This window comes from Marmota flaviventris, chromosome 4 (genome assembly GCF_047511675.1).
Source record: "Marmota flaviventris isolate mMarFla1 chromosome 4, mMarFla1.hap1, whole genome shotgun sequence".
Classification (NCBI taxonomy): domain Eukaryota; kingdom Metazoa; phylum Chordata; class Mammalia; order Rodentia; family Sciuridae; genus Marmota; species Marmota flaviventris.
The window spans coordinates 40,280,591-40,297,361 of record NC_092501.1 but is presented as its reverse complement, the minus strand read 5'-3'; the positions used below and the strand labels follow the sequence as shown (position 1 = coordinate 40,297,361).

At 36.1% G+C, this 16,771-nt stretch overlaps 1 protein-coding gene across 1 annotated transcript; it reads left to right on the top strand.

Annotated features, from left to right (window-relative positions):
• The first annotated feature begins 2,246 nt into the window (after positions 1 to 2,246).
• Positions 2,247 to 15,608, top strand: Ghitm (growth hormone inducible transmembrane protein). Its single transcript, XM_027939911.3, has 9 exons — positions 2,247 to 2,356; positions 3,946 to 4,109; positions 5,607 to 5,706; positions 7,056 to 7,167; positions 7,600 to 7,741; positions 10,342 to 10,450; positions 11,739 to 11,927; positions 12,378 to 12,549; positions 14,013 to 15,608. The coding sequence occupies exons 2-9, from the start codon at positions 3,981 to 3,983 to the stop codon at positions 14,095 to 14,097; spliced, it is 1,038 nt and encodes a 345-aa protein (XP_027795712.3). The 5' UTR covers positions 2,247 to 2,356; positions 3,946 to 3,980; the 3' UTR covers positions 14,098 to 15,608.
• Positions 15,609 to 16,771: the final 1,163 nt, after the last annotated feature.

The following is a 16,771-nucleotide window of genomic DNA, read 5'->3' as shown; positions in this document are numbered from 1 at the left end:
ACATGGGCCTTTGGAAGACATTCAAGATACAAACCACAACACCACCTGCTATGTTTTTGACCACTCAGCAGATATATGAAAAGTGGGTGTTTGTTGGTCTCCACATTCAGAAACAGATGTTCCCAACCTTTCCAGAAGTAACACCTTCCCTTTGTTGGGAGACCTTCTGGGGAGGATAAAGTTTAAATCCCTTGAAAACTCTCTTTTTACCTCTATCATACTCACAGCCCAGCTCCTGATGGAAAAGTCTAGTGGGGCAGAGGGAAAGTATTTATTTTAACTAAAAATAAATATATTCCCTTTTGTCCTTGTTTCTGAATGTTCTCCACTATAAGTCAGCACTTCCCATGTAATCAGCAGGTAAAGAATAAGGAAACAACAGTCTATAAAAAAAAGTTATGATGTGATATTCAACACTAGAATTCAGGATTTGAGCCTTTTTCTCTCTCCTATATTCTAGACCTTAGAGGCTGTGGATTTACAATTTAACATTACCTACAGGTTTTACTTATCTACATCCTCCACATCTCTATCTCCTCTATCCTTTCTCCAAATTAATGGTGTAATTATCTGCCCAATTTCACTCAATTCAGAAAAGAGAAATTACCAAGGGTATCTCCCTCACTCTTATCAACTATATTCTATCAGTCATTAAAATCCTGTAAATTTCACCTCAGCAACATTATCTCTGTCATAAGCCTTCCCTCTGTCCTTCTATTGTCTTATTTCCAAGTTTCATCACCTTTTGCTGGAATGATTACAATACCCAGTCGGTGAGTCAAAGGAACCTCTCCCCACACACAGTGCCACTGAGCTATCTTCCCAATAACGGGACCAGCTTCTTTCCCTACTTCAAAATATTTCATGCCAGTGGTAACAGCCTCATACTTTAAAAAGGAAAATAGGAAATCAGAAATTTTTCTTCCCTTACAAAGAGAATAGCAATTTTGAAGGAATCCTGAGTCATAGACTTCAAGATTCTGTTTATTCAGACATTGTGTTGTAAATTCCTCCTATTTGCTGATAACAGAAGCTCTAGGAAAAGGAATATCACTAAAGGAGCTAAACAGAGATCCTAGTTGCTAACTAATCAAATCCGGTTAAGATCTAAAGTAAGATTAAATTGCTCATGCTGAATCTGTTCAGTACCTTCAGTGACAGATTTCTTTAGTGTTTGCCTGCCATTTTCCAGTAACAGATAAGAACTCTGTTATTGTCTAATTGTTTTATTAGCCACATTAAAAAAAAAAAAGCAAAACTTTATGTTTGTCAGTAATACAGGGTTGGGAGATGATCATAAATCACAATTAGCAATTGCTTAGTAGGTAATAAAATTTCTTGTTGTTAATGACCTTATCAATAGTATCATCCCTCTAGTGCTTTACCCTGCCTTTTCTTCATAGTACTTATCACCAGCTTAAAGTGTTGTATTTGTCTATTTTGTCTTCACCAGAAACTGAATGCCTTAAAGGCAAAGGCTTTGTTTCACCAAACTGGGGTACCCAATGCATTTTAATCAGTTGTACACATCTATAGCCCAGAGCCTGGTTCAAAGCAAGCTTCCAGTAAATATTTATTTAAGGTTAAGAGAGAGAAAGTAAATAATAAAAAAGGAAGGGGGACTTCCCCTAGAAACCAGGAATGGCTTTTACATAATGAATTACTCTCAATGAAAGCATCTTAATAGTCATCGGAAAAACCCTGGAAGGAGGAACAGTCACTTGTATATGCCCTATTACACAGGTACAGACTGAAACTTTAAGTCCTGTCTCAAGGCAATTTAAAACAAGACAAAAAACTTCGAGACTCAACAATCTTAACTCTTTAGGTCAGACCCAAGAAATGGTCTGGCTCCTGTCAGAAATTACCACATTTGGCATGATTATTTCTCTCACAATAAAAGCACAAGAGGCGGCATTAGGATAGAACAGAGTGAATGAATCATTTTCGACTGTAACATTACACTCGGTTTTTTAAATATTTGTATCAGCTACGAGGATAAAGGTTGGAACAAAATAGAGAGCACCACTACCCAGAGCAAATATGGCCGAGAGGGGTTCCCAGCCCGCACCCAAAATGGACGCTGACTGTGACGTTTCCAACCACAATCCTCCACTGGTCCCGCCCCACCAACCGGAACCCCGGCTCCCCACTATGCCCACCCTTCCTTCGTAGGCTTTCTCATGATTGGTTGTTTGTACTATTTACATCTTCTCCGGATGTGGCGTCACTCAGTGAGCCTCGGAGACTGCGCGCGCACAGGCAGTAGGGAGTGGGTGGAAGGCGAGGAGGTGGGGTGTGCACGTTTCGCAGGCCCGGAAGGGGAACTGCGTGGAGGAGGTGACCGGGAACTGAGGTACTTCTCCTTCGAACCGACTTGAGACCCTCTCAACACTCTTTAAAGCCCGCTTTATGGGGCGTCTGGGGGGGTGGGGGCTGGAGGCGGCGGCTCCATTGGCTGTCACAGCTAGGCTGCGGGTCAGAGTCGCCGTCCTGTGGGTGACCCCCATGAATGAGCGGCAGCCTTGGGGTCCCCGACCAGCGGACAAAAGCCTCCCTTGCTGGTTGCTGCCGCTTGGCAACAAGGTGCTGAGTCATCCAGCCTCCGAGCCTCACTGCCGCGGCCTTGGCAGATAACGGAGCGACCCACACGGGGGCGGGGTGTCGTAGAGTGTGCGCTCACTTTGGAAGGTCGGAGGCTTTCCGTCGGGTTAGCAGCGGAATCTAGTGTACTGGATGGAAGACCGGGCGCTGGAGCTCATGCCTTATGTAAGGGGCGGTGGTGTTTTATACAAAATTAGCTAAGGTATTTGTTTAAGAGGTCTAATACCTGTTCAAGGTCACTTTTAACCTGTGGTAGAAGCGGGATTCCCACTCTGGGTGTTACAGGACACCGAAGCCATCCTGCCCCAGTCAGTGGGCTGAGGAAGGTAAGGGTTGAGATGATGTAATGGCATGCAAGTACCAGAAGGTCTTGGTATTTTCCCAAAGGACAGATGTCCAGTGTTGTACACCATTCATAGGTCCAGTGGCAGTGATGGAGACATTCATCTGTTCTAAAGCAAGAGTTTTTAGCTTTGGGGGGCGGGGGCTAGTTAAAACATATTACTAGTTCATTTCTAGAAGTAGACCCTCTAGAAGCAATGTAATACCCAGGAGTCTACATTTTAAGATGCATCTTGACAGTTTCAAAGCGTGTAGTCCCAGGATCAGCTATGTGGTCTGAACACTGTTTTGGTCACGTTTTCTTACGTTGAAGATTCAGAAAATGAGACACAGAAGGATGGTCACTTGCCTCAGATTCACTACAGATCATTGGCAAAAAATGGGCTAGTAGCCCAAGTTGGCTTACACTTCTCAGTTGCATTCTTACCTGTCTGTCATAATCATCTTAGCATTGCAGAAAGACATTTACCTGACTTCTTATTGAACACTTCTCTGGTGTAATCTCCCTCAGAGCTAAGACAATCAAAATTTTAGCATGCTTTTCTTTGAAATCACCATTGTAACATGAGGAAAACCTGAGTAACTGAGTTTGCTTTTAAAGATTAATTGCCCTTATTGTAGTTGTAGAAAGGCATAAGTAATAAAGTCAAAATTACATATTTTAAAAGTTATCACAGACTTTAATCATGTTAAAAATAGTGACATCCATTTTGACTTACACATAACTTCTCAGAGTCATACATCCTATTATTGGTCAAATTGGAATTAAAATCTAATTTAGTGGTCCATCCCAAACTGGGTTCTATGGGATAGGTTTCTTAAATTAGAAGAGACAGGCAGAGGCCTCCTCATTGAAAATTAGAGAAGTTGCTTTATTCCATATTTTTTGCCCTACTAAAAGATAAGTTATTCCTTCTATGCTCTTTCTCTTCCATGTCCTTACTTTAATTAATGGATTTTGTTTGGGGTTTTCTGTTTTTTGTTTGTCTTTATAACTAGCGGTTAGATCTGCTTGGTAAACCTGGTGTGTCACCATGCTGGCTGCAAGGTTTGTGTGTCTCCGGACACTACCTTCCAGGGTTTTCCATCCAGCTTTCACCAAGGCCTCCCCTGTTGTGAAGAATTCCATCACTAAGAATCAATGGCTCTTAACACCCAGCAGGGTAAGGATAATTTGAATGTTTTCCTATTGTCTTTTTCTGTCTTTTTAGTGTTTGGCTTCTCTTGATGTCCTGAGATTGGTTTGGGTTGGTTTGTTTGGGGAGATTTTTTGCTGCTTTTAATGATTTACAGGTAACGATTTACTAAAAATAATTAATAGTAATAGCCAGCAGGTGGTGCACTCCTGTAATTCCAGCAACTGGAGAGGCTGTGGTAGGAGGATCATAAATTTGAGGCCGGCCTAGCAACTTGGCAAGGCCCTGTTTCAAAGTGAAAAAGGATGGGGGATGGGGCGGGGGTTTGTAGCTCAATGGTACAGTGCTTGCCTAATATGCACAAGGCCCTGGTTTTAATCTCCACGTGGCGAAAAAAAAAAAAAAAGGACTGAGGATGTAATCAGTAACAGAGTGCCCTTGGGTTCATTCCCTATTACCAAACAAAAGCGAATACAAAAACAGTAATGTATCTAATTAGATGGTTTTCCCCATCAATTTTCTTTCATCCTGGTTCTTTTTTATTATGTATGAAAAAGGGCTCCTATAGCTTTTCTTTGATTTACATCTCTTGGGGTTTCTCACTCAGAAAATTGAGAGTAAATAGTAAGGGATCAGTAATTACATGGTAGGTGCAACAAGGAAATTTTGAGTGGTGCCTATAACCAAATGCTTAAGAACCCGGAGATATTTTCATAGAGCCAATGTTATCTTCTTTTTTTTTTATTGTAGATGGACAGAATGCTTTTGTTTGTTTATTTTTATGTGGTGCTAAGGATCCAACACAGGGCCTCACACATGCTAGGCAAGCTCTCTGCCACTGAGCTACAGCCTCTGCCCTCCAGTGAGCCAATGTCTTATTAATAAATTAGTAAAGATACTATTTTAGCTCTTATTCAGAGACTGATGAAATCTCTCAGGTTAGAGAGAAGCCCATTTTCTTTTACAACAGAGTTCTCCCCTAGTAATCAAGTGAGTAGGAGTGTAAGTTTTGAACTGTGAGATAATTAAGGAGAATACACAGTAGCTAGAAAGTCAATTTTTCCATCTTGGACTAACTGTTCCAGCATTGCAAAAGAGCCAAAACAAAAGCAGCAGTCATGGCTTCCCCTGACTTCATATTCAGGAGAAAGACTTTTTTTTCCTTGAACCGATTTTTCAGATAACAGAATATGGCTAATGATTTATTTGTATTTTTAAAAATACTACTAGATTCTCATCTTGAGATTTATAATAGTTCTGGGTATATAAATAAAATATGTAATTTATGAAAGGAAATAATTCTGAAACTCAAACCAAGAAGTGTATAATAAATTAGTGAATCACCATGAAGAGGAAGCACAGTTTGCTCCATGTTTAATTTGGTTGAATATTATTGACATTACATTATAGAGAGTATCAAATTTCTTTTAACTATAGAGTTTTTAGTGTAAAGAGAGCCTCTATTTTATTATTAAACATACTGTTTGGGTATGGATAATATATCTTTGTATATATATGTATCAGGAGTATGCCACCAGGACAAGAACTGGGATCCGCCGTGGGAAAACTGGCCAAGAACTCAAAGACGCTGCAATGGAACCATCAGCGGAAAAAATATTTAAAAGTAGGTGGTAGTTTTTAGTTTTTAACCTGAAGTATATGATGTTTTAAGAAGTCCACGAATAGCTTCCTAAAAATATCTACAAACCTGTATATATGTGCATTTTCTGAAAGAAAGGTCATATTTCTGTCAAGGATCTAATGATCCAAAACACATTAGTACCTTGCATTGGATTCAGTGGTTCCAGGTTACATGTATTTCTTCCAGGAAAAGTTTTACTTCTACTTTTTTTTTTTTTAGGAAGAAATATAAAAGATTATTAATATGCCATAATTTTAAAGGTATAGTCTGTTAAGGAAGTTCATTTAACATATAGAATCTTCATTTGAGCATATAATGTTAAGAATATGGCCCCAAAACATACATATTCGGAAAAGCCTAGCTATCTAAGAAGGGACCTCAAACTGCCTGCCCATTTGGGACCTTTCAGAAATGAATTACCTTAAATAAAGTCACTTCAGTTCACAGTTTGGATTTCAGCTTTGCTAATTCCATAACTAGATTGTTAATCTTCCCAGTGCTAAATAGTCTTATAAAACAGCAGTGTATTACAATGGGAAAAAGCCCTAGTCAATTACTAGGCTGATCCTAGAGAACAAATCATAATTCTATAGCAACAGCATAGTAACGTTCTTAGTAAACAAATTTAAATCAAAGGGAAAGATACTCTTTATGACATCTTTGTCCATTGAGATAGAGTTGACAAGTTAATTGTTGATACTCTAAACAAGAGCATCCTCTCCCTTGACTGTACTGCATAAACACTGATTACATTTTTTTTCTTCTTCTTTGGTTCTCTTTCTAGATGCCATGTAAGCTTTATCTTTGCTAATACTACTTTAGGACACAGTATAGATGATTATTTATAAATATTTTCTTTTTATCTTTTACTGTCTAAAAATTCCATGAGAACATACCCCCCCAACTCCTTTTAATAAAGTATTTCACAGATTGAAGGCTAATAAAATCTGCCCCCTCCCATTTCTAAATAGGAAAATGCTTTTTCCCATTTCTAAATATGTTGGCCTCAATTTCAAGTTCTCCTGCCTCAACCTCCCAAGTAGCTAGGATTGCAGATGTGAGCTATAGCACCTAGCTCATCCCCCCTCCCCCGCTTTTTTTTTTTTTTTTTTTAGTGATTATTACACCTTTGTTTCACGGTGTTCTTCAGTATGGTCTCCTGACCTTGAGAACATTTCTATATGTCCACACAAGATAATTCTAGCTATTATGAAGAAATACAGTATATCATTGATACCCCCCTAATAAATTTCAAGAAGGCTTTACCTCCAGCACTTTAGTATAGTTGAGACATGACAGTATTAACTTATATTTTCTCCTGTGTTCTGCAGTTGATCAGATGGGAAGGTGGTTTGTTGCTGGAGGAGCTGCTGTTGGTCTTGGAGCATTGTGCTACTATGGCTTGGGAATGTCTAATGAGATTGGAGCTATTGAAAAGGCTATGTGAGTAAATTTGTTCCCAGATGATCCCAGAAACCTTCCATAAAGATTCCAATTCTCATTCTTTAATCTTTAACCTTTAGTCACTAGTGGAATGTTTTGTATCCAGTCTTCATCTATGTATATACATGAATAAAAATAGAATCACTTTTTGCTTTTTTTGCCTATATGTATTCAAATCCAAGTAAACATCTTTTACCAAGGCTATACATGTTTAAGCAAAGAGAAAATATGTTGCTTTTTAGGTGTGCCAAAAGTTTATGTTTTATATTTTTTAATCTTTATAGTAACTTCAAGTTATACATAATTACTTTCCATGATAAGTGAAGTGAATACAATTGAGAATATTAAAGTGATTTATCCTAATGTCACTGAGCCAGTGAATGATTCAACCAGAATTCATATCCCTAACTAACTATGTCATGTTTCTTACAGAATTTGGCCTCAGTATGTGAAGGATAGAATTCATTCTACCTATATGTACTTAGCAGGAAGTATTGGTTTAACTACTTTGTCTGCCTTGGCAGTGTCTAGAACGCCTGCTCTTATGAACTTCATGATGAGAGGCTCTTGGGTGGTAAGTCAGCTTTTATTTTTCTTGTGAGTGTAAAGATCAAAAGATTAGATGAATTATACTGGGGTAGTAAATGGAAGTATACAGTTTTAGGAAAGTTGTAGTTCAAATGATTATATGACTCTTTAGTACAGCTGAGATTAATAAGGAAGTACATTCTTAGCTGCTATTCTTTGTTGAGTATAAAGCATTCTGTGCTATTAAGAGTAGGATAGTGCTGCCACTGTTATTCCTAAGCTTCTTGGCCTTATGTAAGATTTTATGTTCATTGAATATTTCTTGAACGCTTGGATTTTTATACACACCAAAATAAGATTTCAGATGGGGGCCTCTTCACACTATTTAGTATAAGCTGAACTGGACTCCATGGTATGGGATATGTAATAAAAAGTAGAAAGCACAAAAGTTAATAGAAAGACTGTATCTATCTTGGACTCTTAGAGCAGTTCTGTGAAAGAGACATTTCATCAGAGCTATTGAAAGTTAACATATTTATTTGATTTTTAGAAAAAGGCTAAGTGTAATCCAGCTTTACCAAACAACTTGAATAAAGAAGAGATAGGAAAATCTAATTTGAAAAGGGGCTTACAATCCCAGTAAGAGTAAAGTTTCATGTGTTTAAGGTGTGGAGTGTAAAGAAGACATGGTTAGAAAGAGTACGTTTGATTTCTAAGCTAAGGTGATTACCTAAGCCATTGAAGGCCATTCAAGAGACTAAAAAAGCAAAAATATGGTTTGTATTTGAATCTTCAGAATTGATGTGGAAGAGACCTGAAACAGGTATACCAACTTTGCCTTTATAACCTCTGAAACGTAGGATAACAACCTTAACTACAACAGTAAATGAAACTAAGGGAAGAGATGAGAGAGGTTATGTAGTACTTAACCAGTTCCCTCCGTCAGGAACCCAAATCCATCTAACTTTCAGATTTGTGGTAGTTCCATTATATTCTACTTTCTAAGAAGAGAACTATTTATGGTATCATTACCATTTGGACACTTAACATAGTCTAGGATCATGCATATCATGAATCTCTCAGCCTAGAGGTTCATGAATGCACAGTGAACATGGTTAGTCTCACCAGCAATGTCAGTTTGAATCAAAGGTGAATAATTTAAAACAATACTTTTGTAATAAAACACAAAATATTTAAATGTACATAAAATTTTAGGCCTTAAAATAAGACTTACAGAAGTTTTGAGCTGCAGCTGTACCCTCAACCCTCTTTGGTCAAAAGATTATTCTACTCTGCTTTCAAGGATAATTAAGTAAAATCGTTGGGCAAATCAAACACAGGTGCTACAGTAATGAAGATGTAGCCTTTTGGAGATGAGATAAAGTGAGTTTGCCCCAAGTGCTTTGGAATAGAGAGGCATCTGGCACTGCTTTAGGGCAGTCAAAGTGCCTAATAGAAAAAACTCAAGTTCAGAAACTCAGCCTTATAGCAAGGAGGTGTACGTAGGCCCAGTAGACACCAGTCAGTGTACCTGGAATGTAGAATGTAGAAAGGTAAAAGGCAAAAAATGAGACTGAATCATGAAGGACCTCTGAAGAAAATAAATGTAATTTTAGTAAAAACCCTGAAAATGTTATGCATGGAGGCAGCGTGAAGTTTTTGGTAATTGTCTCTCCATCGGAAAATTTTCTTCATTAATTGGGGTTTTTTGGTCCTCTGAAAAAACAGCTGTTCTGCTTACCTGTACTTTATATCGTAGGCTGAAAATTCTGATGCCCTTGGGTTAGACAGACAATACAGATGAATAAGGAGGCCTGGTATGGCCCATGGGATTATAGGCATCTAAAAACATTTAGATTTTAGGAATAGTTGATCAAACAAAGCATATCTGCTGTCTGATTTTATCCAAAGACGCATGTTTGCAATCTCTGCCTTAAGTTCCTTGAAAATGGACTCACTCTTATTCCTATCACACACGTTTCTTCTTGTCATAACACAACATTTAAATGTTACAACCTTGGAAATCACCTAAGATAGGCAAAGAAAAGGAATGGTGACAAATTCAGCCACAAACCTGCAGGTACAGAAATGTGGGGTCTTATATCTCATTGTTTTCCACATGTTATGACATTCACCTTCAGTTTTTCAGACTCTTTTAAAAATTATTTCAAGGAAATGTGTATATATATATATATGTGTGTGTGTGTGTGTGTATATAAACAGACATGTATGTTGCATAGTAAATATATGCATTTATAAAGATAGAGACATGTATATTTCACATGCTATTTGTGTTATATTAGAATATATATTTTAATCAAAAATAATTATTCTGTGGTTTTTGAAAGAATTTTGTTAATTGTTAAAAGATGTTGGTGCCAGTCCATTCTCCACTTGTATACTTGAAGCTGCAGAACCTCATATATAGCAGGAGGAGGCATTTCTCCTAACTTAACCAAAACTGAAATAAACCATTGCCTTAATGTGCTGGGAAAATATAGAATGCCATTTATCCTTTATAAAAACTGGTTTATTAGAAGTGCCTAATTGTATTTGAAACTTATGGTGTCAGATATTTATAAACATCTTTATTTTTATTTAAAGATCTGGTGTTTCTTTGTGTGTTTTTTCTTCAATATATTTTAGACAATTGGTGCAACCTTTGCAGCCATGATTGGAGCTGGAATGCTGGTACACTCCATATCATATGAGCAAAGCCCAGGCCCAAAACATCTTGCTTGGTTGCTACATTCTGGTATGTTCTGTTTTTAAATTGTTACTGAACAACCTTGAAAACTGTGCCCTTTTAAAGTGGCTCTTCACAGTTGTAAATGATTGTTGTAAATGTCAACACAACTAACATAAGTTAGTGAAATGGTATATGTAGAAAATAAAATTTTCTGTAGTCATTACTGGTTACATTATTGCTTAACCTTTGCTTTGAAAGGTTGTTTCTGGTACTAAGACTTTAAGCCACCCCAGTATTAATTTCCTGTAGCAGTCTAGTATGTGCATAGATTTACCTTTGTGTATCGTATCCAGTGTCAGGAGGATTTCAAATCTGATACATATCTTCTGAGATCCCCTTTTGTCTGGTATTTTTAGAAAAAGGGAAAAATTGAAGGTATAGAAAGTTGCTAAAATGTTTGTTGCCAATTACAAAACTGATGGGAATCCTAAGAGAAATGTCACAGGTCGAAATTTTTATCCAGTTATCTTTCCTAGAACAAAAGGTGTTTTTAAATTAGCCATCATCATGAAATCCAGTATGCCTTATTACTTATTCATACCTTATTACTTGATCTAAAAGTGGTGCTCTTGCCCAAGAGACACGCTAGTTTTGAAAATTCAGCATGAAGATAGGTAGCACTTGCCTGTTCTATGTAAGATAAACTACATTTAACAAAAGGGTAACTTCTACTCAGCACTTGACTAATGCCTTATCCAGGACTTTTTTTCTCAATTAACGAATTACATTTGCATCACCTTTGTTCTTTAAATTAATAATGCTTTCCACTATAATTTTTATGAAGATGTTTATAAATATCTGACATCTAAAATAATTTTTATAAGCTGTGATAGCATTCTCTAGTACACAAATAATAACACTGTCCTGTAAGTTCCTGTATTTTCCACTTTCCATCATAACACTCTTGCTCTTATTTTACTGTATTCCCTTTTGGCAGCACTAGTTTTCATTTTTGTTTTAAGCCTTTTTACTTTAATTCTTGAATCTATAATTTTGTAAAAAACTGATAGTGGGTTTAGATCCAAATAGTGAGCTACTTGGAATTTTTATAAAGTTAGGTTAATGTTTGTTATAGGTTGTCACTGACTAGGAAATAATGTTAATGTAATAATAGAATTTGGATAGCCACAGGTGTGGGTTGTGGAATTTGGAGGGTAGTATTATCTAAAGGGAAAGCTTTTTATAATATTGCTTAAAACAAAGGCACAATATTTTAAGATAGTACATTCAATATGGCATTTGTTCTTTGGTGGTTATTTAGTAAATACTTAACAAAAACTTGCTCTTCCTCCAGGTGTGATGGGTGCAGTAGTAGCTCCTCTGACGATATTAGGGGGACCTCTCCTTATTAGAGCTGCATGGTACACAGCTGGCATTGTGGGAGGCCTCTCCACTGTGGCCATGTGTGCCCCCAGTGAGAAGTTTCTGAACATGGGAGCACCCCTGGGAGTAGGCCTGGGTCTCGTCTTTGTTTCCTCACTGGGTAAGCTGCTATGCTTATCATTTTTAGTACTTGGTTCTTATGTCCTGAAATACGAAACACTCAAATATTATAATTAAGAGTCATTCTTTAAAAATTGTTTTAAAAGTTTATGCTAATTTGGTTGGGTTTCATTTATGTAAAAAAAAAATCTTATTGATTTTATAAGATAAAATCTAAAATGATTTAGAGAACATGAAAATTGCTCTGATACAGGAATCTTCCTATGATATGGGCAGGAGACCCATTGGAGGAATGAATGCCATGGATTTTTGAACAAGTATAAGTAACATTAGAACATATACTCACTTGTCTTATTGTTCAGTATACCAAAGATATTTGAGTAATTAAATTATTAGTCCAGTTATAATAAATTCCTTTTTTAACAAATCTTAATTTATTTTATTATTTAATTAATTAATTAATTAATTTATCTTTAAATTTTGGTTTCAGGGTCTATGTTTCTTCCACCTACCACTGTGGCTGGTGCCACTCTGTACTCAGTGGCCATGTATGGTGGATTAGTTCTTTTCAGCATGTTCCTTCTGTATGATACTCAAAAAGTAATCAAGCGTGCAGAACTAGTACCAGCATATGGATTTCAAAAATATGATCCCATCAATTCGTAAGTAGTCTTTACCATTGTTACTGTTATGGTGTTTTGGGGGGTTTTTTTGTCTCTTTTGTTTATGGCTTTGTTAGTTTCTTAGAGTAGTACCATAACGAAATATCACAAGCTGATAACTTAAACAACAAAAATTTATTCTCTTACAGTTCCAGAGGCCAGAAGTATGAAATTAAGGTTGGTACCTTTTGAGGCCTCTAAGGGAGAATCTGTTCCATGCCTCTCTTAGCTTTTTGTTACACTGGCAACCGTTGGCATTTCTTGACTTTTGTAGATACATCACTCCAATCACTGAACTTGACTGGCATTCTCCCTAAATGTCTCTCATTGTCTCTTCTTAAAAGACAACCAGTCATATTTAGAGTAAAGGCCTATCCTACTCCAGTATGGTCTCATCATAACTTATATCTTGGTTACATCTTCAAAGACCATATTTCCAAAAAAGGTCATGTTCACAGGTACCAGGATTGGGCTTCAACATATCTTTTGACGAAACACGGTTCAGCCAACATCAATGACTTTATCAAATTTTACCATTTTATTTCTGTTGCAGTTTTATTTCCTGTCTCTTAATAAACTGTGTGTGTATCCAAAAAACTAATCATTTTGCAACTAAGTGTAATATCTATATACTCGTCCAATTCAAAGTATTTTACCTGTTTTTGTTAATTAGGCTTAGGGTGCAACAATGAGCTCTTCATCAGTTTTTTGGATAGTATATATTTGACAGACTTTAGAACTAAAGAAAAGGTAAATATTAATCACATATTTTTGGAAAATACATAATCGACTTGGAATTTTTAAAGGATGAGTATCATTCTAAAAATTAGATATTCTTCATCATACAGGTTGTATTTTGAAGATATTGAACTTTTGTTGACATTTAGTATTATATATTCTCTTTTTCCCCCTTTGGATTCTACCAAACTAGTTTATTTTATTTTAAAAAAATTTCTAGAATTTCATGAAGTCTGTCACATTCTTAAAGTAATTTGTTTTTCTGTATCTAAAAATAAAACTTAATGTAGTGGTTTAAAAATTGTTGCTGTAAAGCTTACAGATTGGAGCAGTTTTCCTTAGGGGATTAGGGTAGGTGTGTTATATTTTAAAATGCTAGACTTGTGTCTAGCAAGTTTTTAAAATAAAGGTGTTTTTTTGGTTTTGTCTTGATTATTTCATTGTCTGTCACCCAGCCTATTTTGCAGTAAGCTGTACTCCTAGCAGATGGTCAGAGAATAGACTAACGGTTTTAAAAACTGCCTATAATATTTTAAAAGATTGGTATATTACAAGGAAACCTTGTATTTCCTAATTTAGGGCTTCTGTTGGCAATTAAACATCATATTTTTAACAAATTTCTATTTCATGTATTTAGAACAGATAATAAATATTGCTTTTTCTTTTACATATTAAAAAAGCTTTAGAATTGCATCATTTATAATGGGCATAATTTTCTTTCCTAGGATGTTGGGAATCTACATGGATACACTAAATATATTTATGCGAGTTACAAGTATGCTAGCATCTGGAGGCAACAGAAAGAAGTGAAGTAACAGCTTCTGGCTTCGCTACTGAATCAGATGTCTTGCTTGTTTAACAGCACATATTTGTCACATAGTTTGTACAAGCAGCTTTCCGTGATGTTTAGAAGTTAGGAACATATGTTGTCAACATGTTTAAAATGTTCCAGTAATGTGATCCTTCAGGTTTGCTTTTTCTTCTAGAGAATAAATTCAATAGTTCTCTTTCAAATAAGCATATACATTTCCAATTTTCATTTTTAAAATACTATAACAAAATATGAAATCTAAGGTTTGTGTTATAAGAATTTAAGCTTTTAAGTTTATTGGGTTAAGTTAGCAAACTCATGTTTGCCTGTATATTTGGGGGGGATGCAGAATGTTGAAAATATGGGTTTTGGTATAGAGACCAGAGAGAAGTAAAAGGTCATCTGCAGTCTTTTGTTGAATACTCATATGTCTTAGCTATGTGATCATGGGAAGCCAGTAAGAGTCATCTAGGTATTTGGAACAGTTGCTATTTTCCCATGTGTCTGTGAAACAGAGGTGATTAAATCTGCTCTGCTTCTCATTGCTGTCTTTACATTGTGGATATAATGATTGGCTTCTCATTGTTAGGGCAATCCAGAGTGTTAATCGTAAGGAGAATTCCTGATAGAATTATGTGAGTTTTACTTTTGAATCTTTTGTTTCAAGATAAAATATTTATTCATAACATGAAACTTGATGCTTTTTTTTTTTTTAAGTACACAAAAGATGTGTTTATAATTGCTTATCTCTTCAAACTCAGGAGCCTTTTTCAGAAAAGTCTGTTGCTTACACTAGAGATTATGAAAGCAGTTTTCTCATAAAACTGTTGGTTTCTTGCATTCCCTCTGAGACTAATAAGCACTTAACAAGCAAAGCAAAAGTAGTGTTTGTGAAACACATGAATCAGACTTATAGTAGGGAAAGTGCTTCGTTAGTGTCCACTAGCAGTTTTCTTTCTGTCCTGCATAAACCACTACTTAGCTTTTTTTTGTGATTATAAGTTTTTTGATACAAGAGTTATTTTTGGAAGTCTTTAATGAATGGAAAGAAATATGTATGATTATTGACATGATTGCTGTTTTTGAGAAATATTTATTACAGTAATCCAGAAATAACTATTTTAACCATCTCAAAGTATATAGGATGCTTATTTCTGAAATAATAAAGGTTTCAGCCAGATGGTAATTGGTCTGCTTTTTCCAACTAAACCACATGAACACCATTTTAATAGGGATTTATTTGTTCAAAACAGCAACATAGGCATTTGCTAATAGTACTTGTACCTCGTCTGTCTCTATTTTGCTATTGCAGCTTCTTAACCCTTATTTCTTATGTGACTTGACAAGTTTCTTAACCTTTCTTTGTTTAGTTTTTCTGTTAAATGAAGGTAAAGCCTATCTCACAGAGTTAAGGTTAAATGTGCACAAACTTGGTAAGCATTGTATAATTATTAATTGCTGATGCTGGTTTGTTACTATGTTTCCCTAAATAAAAATTATAGATGCCAAATTTCCCTTTCCCCATCCAATATCAATGTAATTTTAAAGTGAAATATCAAAGGGCCTATTGTCTTTAGTCACATTTTAGAACGGAAGTTTACATCCTTATTTTAAAATCCAGATGGTTTAATTTCAACAATGATAGCAGGCAAAAATTGATGTAGAATGTAATGTTGTTTTTTTAATTTAGCGGCTTAGTATTTTATTACAGTACTTTTTGTAACTTTATCAAGACAGTGAAGACTATATAAAATAGAAAAGTGAGTGATATAAAATGTGATTATATATCATAGCTCTAAAATGATAACTAAAAAAAAATCTGGCTTCTTTACTCCTGTTAACATGCAGAGTTCATTTCCCCTCATCCACAGGGAAGAGTATATAGATCTGAAAATTGATAGGCTTTAGGCAGAAAAAATTAGCATTTTACATTTTCAGACATGTCTTTTGAAGTGTTAAAGGATAACTGAGATCTGTGGTTTAAAAGTCACACAAAATATAAAAGCCCTTTTGGTTGCTTGAAGGGTGTCTAATGAGCATTCAGTGGGAAGACATGAGTGTGTAAGAGGGGAGGCTTATGAATAACGTAACTGCCTTCTGAAGCATAGCAGCCCCACATAAACAGCCACAGTCCCGGCCACTGGATGAGTGTCTTGGCAGTGAGCACTATTAAAATAACATAAAGATTCAGAGGAAATTTTCACAAGAAAATACAAACAAGCTAGCCATGCCCAATTACCTATACACATGTTGACTAGGCCAGTTTCAGCAGTGCAGAATGCCTCCCAAACAGGAATTTACTGGTGGGCAGTAACCAGGTGGGATTTACTGTTAGAAGACAGCTGGCCCTCCTGACCTTTGGGAACGCAGTGTTGGAGACAGAAACAATGTTAGGTGGGGAATCTCATGCCCTAATAGAACACTGGTAATCTTCACCTGAGTCATCCTTGAGAGATCAACATTTATTATGCACTCTATTAAGTAATAGTAAACCATGGAAAATAGCAACAAATGATTCCATGAATCAAGGCAAAGTCATTGAGAAACTACAAAAGGATTATTTGGAAAATTGCAACAGGACAGAGGAAGAGGCAAATGTGCCAAGAGCCCTTGGGAACATTATGTGTCAATATACAGCACAGAAGGGAAGGGTTGATGCTTGGGAAGGAGAAT

Bases quoted from the DNA above. Each gene is read 5' to 3' on its own strand.
- Ghitm (XM_027939911.3), top strand. From the start codon at position 3,981: ATGCTGGCTGCAAGGTTTGTGTGTCTCCGGACACTACCTTCCAGGGTT. The intron at 4,110-5,606 runs GTAAGGATAATT...TATATGTATCAG, and splicing joins GGCTCTTAACACCCAGCAGG to GAGTATGCCACCAGGACAAG. The intron at 5,707-7,055 runs GTAGGTGGTAGT...TGTGTTCTGCAG, and splicing joins AGCGGAAAAAATATTTAAAA to TTGATCAGATGGGAAGGTGG.